Genomic DNA, 13067 nt, shown 5'->3' on the forward strand with positions numbered 1-13067 from the left:
GTTACTTCTGACTGGTTAACAGTTCTTCCAGCCGCTTACAAAAACTCGCTTGTATTGCGAAGAGGGCCCGAGTGTAAAACATCAATTCCAAAAAAGAACTCTGCCATTATATTGCTATAGGAGAACTGATCAATGGTCTATCTAGTACTATGATCAGTCCCTAATAGCAATCCATCCTTCTAAGGGAGGGGTAAATGTCCTCAGGGCACCTAAGTGTGTGTAGCGGGGTGGTCACTCTGCTCCGGCCCTGAAAGGGTTAAAAGCCAGCCCTTGGAGGTCCAGGGGGGGCAGTTAGGAAACAGAGAGCAGTTGGATGGGGCGGAGTGCGCGCAATCAGGGACAGGGAACGGGGTGGTTGGATAGGGCGTGGGATCTGGGGGAGGGGGTGTCAGAGGACAAGGGTGGGGTGGATGGATCAGGGGTTCTGAGGGGGCCAGTCGGGGAAGTGAGAGGGGGCGGATGGGGGCGGGGGCCAGACTGTTTGGGGAGGCACAGCTTTCCCTACCCAGCCCTTCATACGGTTTCACATCCTGATGTGGCCCTTGGGCCAAAAAAAAAGTTTGCCCACCCCTGTGCTACAGTGTGCAATATGATAACATCTATGGTGATTATTTACAGACCTCAAATAACAATCAGTATATGCCCTGAAGCACAAAGATGGATAGCACTTGTAATTTTATCCTAATTAGTGCAGCTGTGGATGCCACTTATCCATAGAAGCTACTAATCCTAGAGTTTTAGTAATCAGCTTGTCACTATGGCATCATGCAGCAGCAAGTGCCACACATTAATTACATGGTCTTGCAAATAGTTATGTCTGAAAACCAGGGGAAAAGGGAAGCGGTTGCTCATGCTCTCCATGCATATTGAATGACATGGTGTGTGCAAAAGCATTATAGAGCAGTTAAGGAGGAAGATGCTGTTTCCAATGCAGATCAGGGTCTGAGAGCCAGAAGGGACACAAGGGTTTAAAAACCAAAACAAACCACAGCCTTAAAAGGGCTGCAATTTCAGAGATGCCATTTTACCTCTTTGGCAGCATTATCCCTGGCAGCATTGGAATCTCGAATTCCAGGCAAATCCACCAGCACTGCCCCAGTCTTCAAGACATCAGCACCGGGAACACGGATTTTGACACATTTAACAATGGGCCAAAATTCTCCACCTTTCATGTCGCGTAAGTTATCAGTCCGAGAGTCAATAAATTTCTCTATTTTGGTGCGGAAATCTGCTGCCTAAGCAACGGAGAGAAAAGAAGACTAAGGTTCACTACAGGCATAGGCTGAGCTACTCTATTTATCATCTCGATCCGTGTGAACTAGCCTGAACGGGTGAAGATGCAGGAAGGTCACACGTCAAATCATGCTGTGTTTACCTTCTCTGCAGAGATGTGCTTTACTGTCCCAAGATGCTGAGTCACCTCCTTCATCTCCATCAGCTTTGGAAGTTCTGCTATCGTCCCATATACAGCTTTCACACGACTATAGGCAGCGCCAGCTTCAGTCTTGCGATCTGGGCATCGTTTCTTTAAGTTACCAGATTTGTCTTTCATATCTTCTAGGAGAGCTTTCAGCTCATTATCCCACTCCTGAAGTGGGAAATACAGAAACAATTGAGACAATATTCCAAAAGAGTAAGTTTGTAATTTGTTATATGTAGAATAACTATTGAAGTTAAAATGAATCCAAGACTAGATGCTCTGTTTGCCCTACGGTATTTTTACCACACACAGAGAGAAGTGCGTTCTATTACTGTTGTTCTGCTGAGACCCAGAAACATTTAACTGATTACACCAGCTAGTCAGTAAAACAGGAAATATTTTCAAACATTTTTAAAAGCTTTTTTGTTTTTTTCCTCTTGAAGACTGAAAAGTTTTCCACTCAGCTCTGATTCTCCCCTTCTGATATTTATACAGCTCCCTTTTACCACAGTACCTAAGCACTAAAATTAAACATACAATATCAACAGCATTGCCAACAACTGGTACAAAGAATGGCTACTGAAAAGATAGTTCCAACATATAGCATGAGCAACATTCTTATTTTTAAACTACAAGGTGACGGGGGATTGATTTAAATCATGATTTAAAATCACCAAGTAGAAATCCTCCATTTAAGTCATTGATTTTAATCTACTTTTCCACTTATACTTCAATTATTTTCTGAAAAAAGGTGCATTCTCACTGGTCGATATAATCATGAGGAAGATTTAGTAGGAAGAGAGCCTGAGATATAAGCCCTTGTGTCAGAGGCCTGGTATGAGGCCTGAGCTAAAGTAGTGGGCAAGCTTTGCTGATATAAAGCGAACTTAGCAAAAGTCAGGCTGTGAGCAAGCGTCAGGCTCTGCCTGCTTGCAAGTTCACAGAATCTGGCAAGAACAGGGCTGATATTGCAGAAACACACATTCCTAAGAAGTGCTAGGCACAGAGTACTCAGTCAAACACATCCCGATATCAAGTGGTACCAGAACATCTTCGATATCAAGGATGGTACAAAAACATTCCCCAAGGAGAACAGGAACACACTGACCCCTCCTAAAAGAGACGGTCAGGATGACAGAGTGATGAATAGAGATGTTTTAATCGAACCAACATGTACAAGGAGATGGGTGATAACTAGCCACATCAGGGAGCAGTAACTATGTCAGGGGGGCAGCATGTAACTTGTTTGTATCAGGGTCTAAAGAGGTATCTCTCAGAGAGCGTGTCTTGGTCCAGCTGAGGGGGGAATGGAAAGTCCCGCCATCCACTGAGCTGCGTCCATTGTCACTGGCATACACGTTTTAGTTTCCTCGTAGAGTCTACCAGGTGCTATTACTGTGCTTTGTCGACAATAATCCTGGCCTGGTGCCTTCGGACCTTAACGGACCTTGTGGTCATTGCGTGGTTCGCTCAAGGTCTGCTGTGCCGGCTGTCTTCACAGAGCTGGGGCAGCACACAGGGAGAACACACATACGCAGCCGAACATCTAACCATATAAGATACCCTTGTCAGTACCAGCAGAACCATACTCTTCCTCTTCTGTAGGCTCAGAAAGAAGCTCTGGTTGTTCTCTTAGAGGAGACGGGTGATCTGACTCCTTATTAGATTACACAGATCTTGGGTGTTGTGTGTATGGGGCCCATGGACCCAACAGGGCCAGACAAAAGGGTTGAAGAGGTCCCCAAGACATAGGGGGTACTACCTGTCCCGAGGGGAGGGGAGAGGGATGTCCTGGTTTGAGTTGGGGAGGTTGGTTCCAGGAAGCTCTTGATCTCCTGTTTGGATTGTTCTCCATCAATGAGGCAATGACAAATCTACTGGAGGAACTGACTCTCCCCCATAACAAGGTCAGGTCTCACAATCAATGGGGCAGTTGATCCTATCGAGGGAAAGCTGTAGCTGGTAGACCAAATTGGGGAGGAAGGGGGGAGGAGAGAGAGACTTCTCTTCCCATAGCCCATGTCTCCGGGTGGGGTCAAGAGCTCGCTAGTCCTGGCAACAGAGGAGATTGCAGATCCAGGAAAACAAAGACGTCCCCTGGAGTGGAGTCCTTCTGCTCTACCTGCGGTGTGCGCGATTTGGTCTACCCACACTAAGGGAGCTGACATAGGAAGGCTCTGAGTTGGTGGATCCTTATGGGGTTGCAGCATTACTGAGGTTCCCAATGAGTGCTCTTTGTCAGTACTGGTGGTTCTCTGACTTTCAGTCTCAATGGTGGAGTTAATGCTGCTGTGTGTCTGTGTTGCTCCTATGCTGTTCGTGGAGTGAAAAGTTAGTCTGACTTATTGGGAGTGGTGAGCATTGTATGCTTAGCATTTGTATTCTGTTGTGGTAACTGTTAATAAATAGAGGTTAAGACTATTACTGTGTAAGGCTCTTTTACTGGTAAAAAGCCCCACAAAACCCACAGAAGAGTACACCTTGAACCCTAGGAATTGGGTATGGGTGGCCTTGAGCATTAGGAACTGGGTTAGGGTGGAGGTGCCTAAATTAACCCAGGAGCCCACCGAAGGGTAACAGTGGGATGCCCCTACAGTGTGCGGGTAACACTTGTACCTCCTAGTTTGAACAAAACACCCTCATCCATTATTCTGTCATCCCATCCTTATCTTTAGGAGGGGCCTGTGTGTTTCTGTCCATTCTCTCCAGTCAGGAACAGGTTTACCTGGTTAGTGGATACTCTGATGTTACTATTCTGACACGGCCTACTTTGGTTCACCACCTTTGGTTCATACTGCTAGGCAGGTCTAGGGCTCCAGGAAGGCCTGCAGATGGTACCTGCCAATGGCAGCGCTGCCAGTGCAGAGTCTAGTATCGGCAGAACCTTGTTCCTATGCACCTTTATAGAGTGGCCCTGGGACTCAAGACATGCTAAGTCTTTGGGACCTGGGGATGAAGACTTGCCTGACTTGGATGGAGTTGGGGAGGGTGGGGGGAAGGGGAGGATCGTCCTCTTCAGAATGGTCTGCTTTTGTGCTTATGAGAGTGTCCCCTGCTCTCCTGAGCAAACCCTGATGGAGGGTCCCTAGGTGTGATCTTCCTCACACTTGCATCAGGCCTCATGCTAGGAGGCGCGCTACTTGAGGACTCTGGCCAATGTACAGAGAGGTTCCCCCAGCCTGGGTCTGACTGGGGCCTTATAGCCTTCCCCATGAAGTCAGAATTCCCACACCTGACAGGTCCGGCTGGGGTAGAAACAACAGATACTGCACTTGGTGAAGAGATGAGCTTCCCTGAGGCAGTGCAGGCAATGCTGATGGTCATCACTGACAAGAAAAGAGCAGGGACAGGAGATGCAGCTTTTAAAGCCCAGTATTCTGGATATAATCTAATTTCCATACCAGGAAGCTGGGAAGGTTCCCCATGGAGGGGACGCTATCCAGCAACTAGCTAGCATTAACACTTCTATTAGTATAACTACACTGAAGATAAAACTGATGAAGCAACTGGAGAGGCAATTAGACCACCCTACCACTTATGATCTTGGTGCAGAGCATGAGGACAGCAGGAGCACAGATGCAGACCAATGGACATTACTTGCAAGAATTCTCCTGTCTCAGGCACATGGAGCACACGTATACCCATGGCGGATAACACATAGGGACCAGCACTTGAAGAAGAAATGAAGTTTACTTAGTTGTAACCAAAGTTCTTCAAAATAGGCTCTGCATATTCACACTCATGGGATGCACCTATTGGGTTTGCTCAGACAGTGGAATTTTTACTAGCTGTGCCTCCTGGAGTGCTCACAAGCTCCCTCTAGTCTCTCCCCTCACCATTCAAACATTCTAAGGGTGAGGTCACTCGAAGAAACTTAGGCCGTAATTGTGTGCGCAAAACTTGAGACATTTTTCAAAGGGCCTGATTCTCACAGGGAAGCAATTTCTGAAGATCAGGCTCCTTCAAATGGGCACCCAACAATTAAGGCACCCAAAACCATTTTTTAAATTAAATGCAAGTCTAAGCTTAAATTAGGAAGAGGCTAATGGCACTTCCCTGGGAAAAACATCCTGCTCACCAAGGACAAGTGGAATTTTCAAACCCTGGCACAGTAAATTGTAAAAGTACCATCCAGCTAAAAGGTCAAATTACCATCATCACAGACCCCACAAACCTTAACATCTCTTTGGAACAAGGCCAGAGAGATTTTTATCTCATTATATTAGTTATGTTACTTCTCTCTGGGTTTAGAAACCTATTAACTTCTAACCAGAAATAAGACACACATTTATAACAGTGAGAACCACCACTGGAACAAATTTACCAAGGGTCGTGGTGAATTTTCCATCTCTGACAATTTTTAAGTCAAAGCTGGATGTTTTTCTTAAAGATACGATCTAGGAATTTTTGTGGAAGTTTTATGGCCTGTGTCATATGGGAGGTCAGACTAGATGATAATAGTCATCCCTTCTGGCCGTGGAATCTATGAAACCCCTACAAATTATAATACAACCCCAAAGATCTAGAGGGGTACCCAATATTTTCAGATGAATAGCATTCAGATGATAGTAAAACTGTTCAATCGGCATTGAAAAGATTATGGGTCAAGTGGCTAACCCTCACGTGCAATGAAGAATATGCCCATTAGTTTTGAAGAGTGGCTTTACAGGGTCTGTGCTAACTGGAACGTTCACTCAGGAGTGTAGTGAAACCCATAAAGGATGGAGACTGGGAGCAAGACAATCCAACTTAGGTTAATGGGTTTCAGAATTCAAAGTTAGAGGACACATCCATGAGGAGACAGGGAGTGAGGGAAGACAGACAGGTCATAGATTTCAGATTTTGCCCATGAAATGTTGTGTGCCAACACAAAATGCATCTGCATTCCACAGGAATGAAATTATTTTCTTTAACCCCTTTACCCTAACACCATAGGCTCCCAATGTTGTCATACAACCATTCTGCTGGCAGAATTTAGCCATTGGATATTTAGATTTATCTTTGCTACCTACTTCTTTAGAAAGAAACTCCACATCTGCTTCATATAGACTCTTCCCACCAGTCTTGGAGATCTCCACCACCACAGCAGTGCAGGCTCTCATGGCAGATGTAGGCAGCACCGCTTCCTCATCCAGCAAGGCATTTAACAAGCTGCTTTTCCCTGCCCCGGTGTTCCCCACCACTGCAATGTAGGTCTTTGGCATTTTTGTATCTTTCTGCAAGTTTTCAATCTGTTCTCTTTATTTGGAAAAAAAAAAAAAAGGGCAGAATTATGAAGCAGTCACCTGGCAAATATTTAACTTATTAAGCTTTCAATTTGCATAAGCAGCTATTCTCACTGATGCAAGTTTTGAAGCCATAAATTACGTACAAGATGAACTCTATAGCTGCATATAAGATGAACTACCTACCACGCTCCCAAAGTTACTCCACCAGAGATCAAATCAGAACTAGAGAGTCATATCCTACTTCTTGTATTTTTGAACCCACCGCCACCCTCAAACATTTCACTTACAATGTACAGCAATACAACCACCTACTTTAATCATGAGGGTAACTAACTACTGGAACAATTTAGCCAGGCTCATGGTGGATTCTCCATCACTGGTAACATTTAAATCAAGACTGGATTTTTTTTTTTTTTTTTTTTTTTTTTTTTAAGAGGTCTGCTCTAGGAATTATTTTGGGGTAGTTTATGGCCTGTGTAATACAGGAGGTCAGATTAGATGATCACCATGGTCCCTTCTGGCCTTGGAACCTAGGTATCATCTGTTCTTACCCTGATAGGATTGCTGCACCTTCTAATACTGTTATTTACTTGCTGCAATGTTTGACAAATCCACATGACTTCCAGGCTTGGTCATTGCTTAACAACCTAGGCACATGAGCAAATCTGATCCCTCTCAAACACTGTGGTTTTTTCCCCACCTGTAAGTCTCTCCTCAGCAATCAACAAGATTTAAGGTTATTCTACAGAATAACTGTCTGCCTCCAAGATTTACACCTATGTAAATAAGCAGCCAGGACGGTGGAACAAGCCAGGACATCCAGAACAAAATCAATAGAGCCAGGAACACTTTCAGGAGCTTAAATACAGTCTGGAAATCATCAAAATACAACACCAAAGCCAAACTCAAGATCTATCAGAGCTGCATACTTTCAACACTATTTTATAGTGCAGAATGCTGGGGAATGAAAAAGTATGACAAGTCCAAACTGTCTTCATTCCATACAACCTGCCTCAGAAAAATCCTCCGCATCTTTTGGCCCAGAACAATCTCAAACCAAGATCTATTGACACAGTGCAGCCAAGAGGATCTGAGCACCATCATTGCCAGGTAGTGTTGGAGATGGATGGCCACGTGCTTCGGATGGAAACTGATTCCATCACCAGAGTAGCAATAAGATGGACACCTGAGGGAAAGTGAAAACAAGGCCACCCAAAAACAACATGGCGAAGAGCTGTGGAAGTTGAGCTGAAAAACCTGGGGCACAGCTAGGGAACCATTGAAAGACTTGCCAGAAACAGACAGGAGCAGAGAAGCTTCGTTACTGCCCTAAACGCCAGAGGCGTAATAGGAACAGGATTTTGATGATAGAAGAAGAAGAAGAAGAAGAACAAGAACACGACGAAGACGAAGAAATAAGCAATTAATAAATATCACAGAAATGACTCAGAATCTTCCGCAAAGGATTCAACTTTGGTTTTCTTTAAGAATTGAAAGAGCTCTGTTAAAACTGTATCATGAATTGTTATATAAACCAAGAAAGCAATATATCTTAGCAAGGGATAAGCATAGAGATCCCTCAACATGACAACACATAAATACTAGCAATAAGTTCCACTGGGGTGCTCTAGCCAAATGCAATAAAAAATAATTCTCCTCTATATTGTATATAACTGTAACATATATATGTTCTGTATGGTCAGTGGCGCAATGATGTGCCAGTATTTTAAGTATTTTAGTGCTCCAGAGACCACAGGAATACTGAAAATTGCAACTATCTAAAGGGTGCTTAAGTCTGCTCCAGACTAACTGAAAAGTATCACAGTTGTGCATCTAATAAATTTCAAAATCACAGAACTATGCTTACTTTGGAAGTATGATGGGATGTACTAGCTCTTTGGGGTTCAGCAAAGACAATAGCATCCTAATCCAGATGAACCTTTGGAAAGAAAACCCATCACCCCTGCATCTATTGCAGGGATTTATCCAAGACTAGCAGGAGTTCACAAAGTGGGTTTGCTTTAGCAAGTGACCTTTGCCACCCTGTCAATTAACCCAATAGGAATCAAAACACCTGCTGCTAGTCTTCCTTAGGAGCTCAATGAGACAAGCCAGTGAGCTTCAGTCAGAACCATTAGCCTATAGTTAGGAAGAGTGATTTTTCTACAGTGTTGACTGTTTATTAGCAGTATTTATCCTGCATTAGCTCCCAGAGGCCCTGATCAGGATGAGTGTTCCATTCTGCTATAGATTGCACAAATTCATGACATGGTTCTTGTTCCAAAGAGCTTGCAATTTAAGTTTCCATTTTTAAAAAAGACAGGTGCTGTTGGTCTAGGACTGTAATTAAAGAGACTGGCCTAAGACGTGTAGGTAGGAGAAGTCTATGTTATACCCTTAGGCCCTTCACAGAACAAGAATGCCAAATAAAACACCCCAGAAAATTGGAAAGACTTTGTTAGCCAGTGTGTGGTGTGACTTAGTGTGAGGGAGAGGAAGAGGCAGAAGTATTACAGGAAGGAAAACAGGGACACAATATTGTACTACTGTATTCCAGCCATACTCGTTATGCACATTGACTAGAAGTTTCCAGTGATATAAAGCTTCTGTTTCTAATTTTTAGATATCACAAGATAAACAGACCTTAAACCTGTCTCTGGTGCAGGACTGAATGACCAGTCTTGGGTTTCAAGAGGGTGGGTATTTTTTTGTTTAACTTTTTAGAGGAGCTGTGTGTGAAATGCACATATATCTCGATGGCAGGCTGAGGATTTTATTTTGTTTTGTTTTTTAAGGGACAACTGCTTGAAGCTGCTCAGAGGTTTGGAATACTGCAGTTCTGTGAAGCTGGATTAATTGGTAAGAGTGCATAAAAGGCAAAAGGTATATTAATTTAAAACATGGATATCAACACGTGGAGCATGCACAGACTTGTACTCCTTAAGAAAACACATTCAGGTAATCAGTGTTTCCTATTAATTTAAATTTTTTCTATGTGGGTGTCCCTGGGTGGTCTGCCTCTTAAACGCAGTAGCACCTAGAGGTTACTCCACCCCGCCACATAGGATGGCTCTTTAAGGGGCCAATAGATTATTATACCTGAGACCTAAGGGGGATAGAACAAGAGGGGAAGTGGCCACAGGAATGGAGAAGGAATCTTGTCACTGGTCCTGTAAGGGGCCAGGAGCCTTGCAGAGAGGGTGGGGCAAGCCTCCCTTCTCACCCAACCAATAAAGAATAAGCTGGGAGAAGTGCCTATATAAACACCGCCTCCTCCCTCAGATACTACAGGGAGTGAAGAGGCTCCTGCACAGCCCTGAGTTAGCAGAGGAAGGCTGCCTGGTGAACCCTCTCAGACTGAGCAGAGAAGGACTGAGTGGGGAAAAGGTGCCTAAGACTCTACGGTAGGCCTAAAGTCTAACTCCAGCTCCAAGAAGGAGAGCTAGGAGGCTCCTGTATTAAGAAATGAGACATGAGGGATTGTCTGAAGTCCAACCAATGTCTGGGGAAAGGGCTGGGGCCTTCTGAACAGTGGAGGAAACCGACCAGGACTTTTACATGGATCCAGAGAGGGCAGGAACTGGAGAGACTAAACAGGTGAGTTACTGCTGTAGAACAAGTTAATAAACCCGACCTGGTAAAGGGGAATATGCTGCAACTGTGAATAAAGTAGACCGCGCAAAGAAGGGTTGAATTAACCTGGTCTGGGTAATTGTTTTTGAATTGTAATTGAAAAGACTCAAGGGGCACTAAGTGTAATACACCCACAGGCCACATGAGGGCACGCTGGAGAGGCATGACAACAGGTTCCTGGATAGTTGAGTAGTTTCCTGTTCTGACCCCATTAATTTATGTTTTCATACTGACAATCCATACTGGCTGGATATCTTTTCCTCAACACTTCCTTAAGAAATTCACCACTGGGCTGACACCAAACATGAAGAGATTCTACCCAAAAGAAATTTTCTTACAACATTTATGATCATTTGAGAACAGGAAATAAAAAACGAGGACTGTTCAGCAAATTTGCCACGTATAGTAGCCTAAAACATCCCTGTGAAGTGGTTACTCACACTATTTTACAAATGGGTAAACTGAGGCACAGAGGTTAAAGGGACATGCCTAAAGTCATGCAGAGAGTCAGGAATCCTGCCTATCAGTATGCTTTGACCACCACAACCCTGTTTCCCCCCCGCCCCCCAACGGTCTCATTAGTTTGACAGTTACAGACTCAAAAATAAAGCTTTACCTCCATTCCTTCATGTGCACTACATCAATGCCCTCCACAGCACACAGAGTCTGGGAAATTTCATCAAGCACAGTTTGACACTGACTCAACTGAAACTCAATGTCTCCCTCTGATAAAGCCCAGGCTTTCTGAAGTTCACTCTCCATTAGGTTTGTATTACTGGAACTTGCTTTGGGAGCAGAATTTTCAGCATCAGAGAGATTGCCCAAATGTTTGGTTTCAGATAAGAGGCCAATAGCACTTGAACTCTCTGTAGACATGGATAGGAATTCTTCCATATCTTCACCTAAATCCTCGGAATGACGGGAAGCTTCTTCATCTGAAGAGCAAACACGTTCCGAAGCTAGTTGGCTAAACTTACATGGAGAGAGGACCATGTCTTGAATCTGAAGATTTGCTATAGACACTGGTCGAAACGAATGGTCTGGCAGAGAGCTTACTGAAGTCTCTGAGGCACCACATTCGTGCAAAGTTGAGATTACTGGAACAAGAGTTGTAGGATACTCCTTGAAGTCCAGGCTGCAATGATCAGAAGTGTCAGAACGTATTTGTACTTGCAGAGAACACTGCAGATTTTCTTCTTTGAAAGCAGGAAAGGCAGCAGGTTCACAAGCTAAACTGTTCAATGTTGACCTAGACAAATCCATAGCCTCTAGTTTTGGCACACTGCTCATACTACTAAAATCATTAGTAGTCTGTAAGTCACTGGGGTCTTTTGATCCCACTGCAATACAAGGCTCCGAAGCAACTCTTCCGTCCATGTAATCATATAGGTTAGTTTGTCCTTTCTGGTTTTGCTGGTCTCCATGCTGATTATCTTCAGCAAAGTCCTCCTCTTTGGCAGTTCTCTCATGGTGGCTATTAATCACCTCAGCAGAATCACTTGCCTCAGGAGGCAGAAGCTTAAAGGAAGAGAGTTCCAACGGACTGTTGAAATAAGAGCTCTGAAGAGATCTCCTTACATTACTATCTACAGCCTTCTGAGAAGCACTGCTCACTTTGACTGCAGAAGAAGGGATGGATTCATATGAACTTTTCAGCTTCTTCAGTGATAAAGAGTGCTTGGCTTCAGACTTGGATGGCGTTTGGGTAACAGGTTCAGTAAGGCTGGTCTGAGAAGTGCTCCATGATCCTGAAGCATCAGGAGTGCCAATTTCCTTTTGATTTGGTGCTGGTTCCTCATCAGCAGACTCTGAAGAAATTGCAACGCCAGGGGGACACATTTTGGATAGAGGGGAAATGCTGCTTCTGTTACCACTGTCGTCATGCTCCTCATGAGAAAGCTTTCTTTTTAACTGCATCTGGGAATTAACGCCTAGTCTTGCATGGGATGTGATTTGTTCTTGTATAGGTGAGTTAGTGTTCCAATCCACTGTGGCTGCAGGTGTTAAATCTGGGGGTGAGGAGAAAAAAAAAAAAAAACCACACCAAACATTTAACTTAGTCTAGATTTCTGTGAATACCATTTCAATCCCCACTTTGGCTCCTTATATTCCTATCAAATTCAAACTTCTCAGCTATAACCTTGTCTCCTTTTGCTTTCCCTCCCATGTTCTCTGAATTCCACCAATTATGCCAGCCTAGATATCCCCTTCATCTCACTCAAATCCTGCTCCTTTCTGCCTTCTTCCAAGCCATCCCCATACATGGAATGCCCTCCTTAATGTTTACCAGGACACTTGTCTCTCAAAAGGCCATGGCAGGTTTAAAACCAACAATGGGTCACTGCTTTACTGTGTAACCACGTGATCTTTTTGCTTCACCTCTCCCTTTCCTCTCCTAAATTCCGCTATTTCATTTATCCGTAACCCACACTTGTTGTCATATCCAAGTTTAGACTGCAAGCTCTGGGGCAGGGACTGTATACTTGCTTATGTGGAGTACCTGGCACGGTTTTGGTTGTTCAAAGAAATAAAAGATATAACTTGAAACATTTGGGTGCCCTCTACCATCACCCCTTGATTCGACATTAGTTTTGCATCAACAGAGAACAGCCGCATTTTAGAGTGAGCAGCTTCATTTGTTTAGACTCTACTAATAGAGGCTTTCTTAGCTGAGAATATCATTTTTACCCTCAGATTTAAAGATGAAAATGGATCAACCAACACTATTTGTTTTTGTCTCTTTACAGACTCAGACAGGGCACTGGTTTACATTTTTGAGGCAATCT

General features: G+C 44.0%; 1 protein-coding gene across 1 annotated transcript in view; it reads right to left on the bottom strand.

The window, feature by feature from the left end:
• The window catches only part of LOC117873901, a gene marked incomplete at its 3' end in the record, with an annotated part of 45959 nt that overhangs the window by 12682 nt on the left and 20210 nt on the right, over nt 1-13067 (bottom strand). The window contains 4 exon segments of the mRNA XM_034763787.1: nt 1029-1235; nt 1376-1588; nt 6433-6658; nt 10898-12290. Coding sequence (XP_034619678.1) covers nt 1029-1235; nt 1376-1588; nt 6433-6658; nt 10898-12290 — 2039 coding nt within the window.

Source organism: Trachemys scripta, chromosome 2, assembly GCF_013100865.1.
Source record: "Trachemys scripta elegans isolate TJP31775 chromosome 2, CAS_Tse_1.0, whole genome shotgun sequence".
NCBI lineage: Eukaryota > Metazoa > Chordata > Testudines > Emydidae > Trachemys > Trachemys scripta.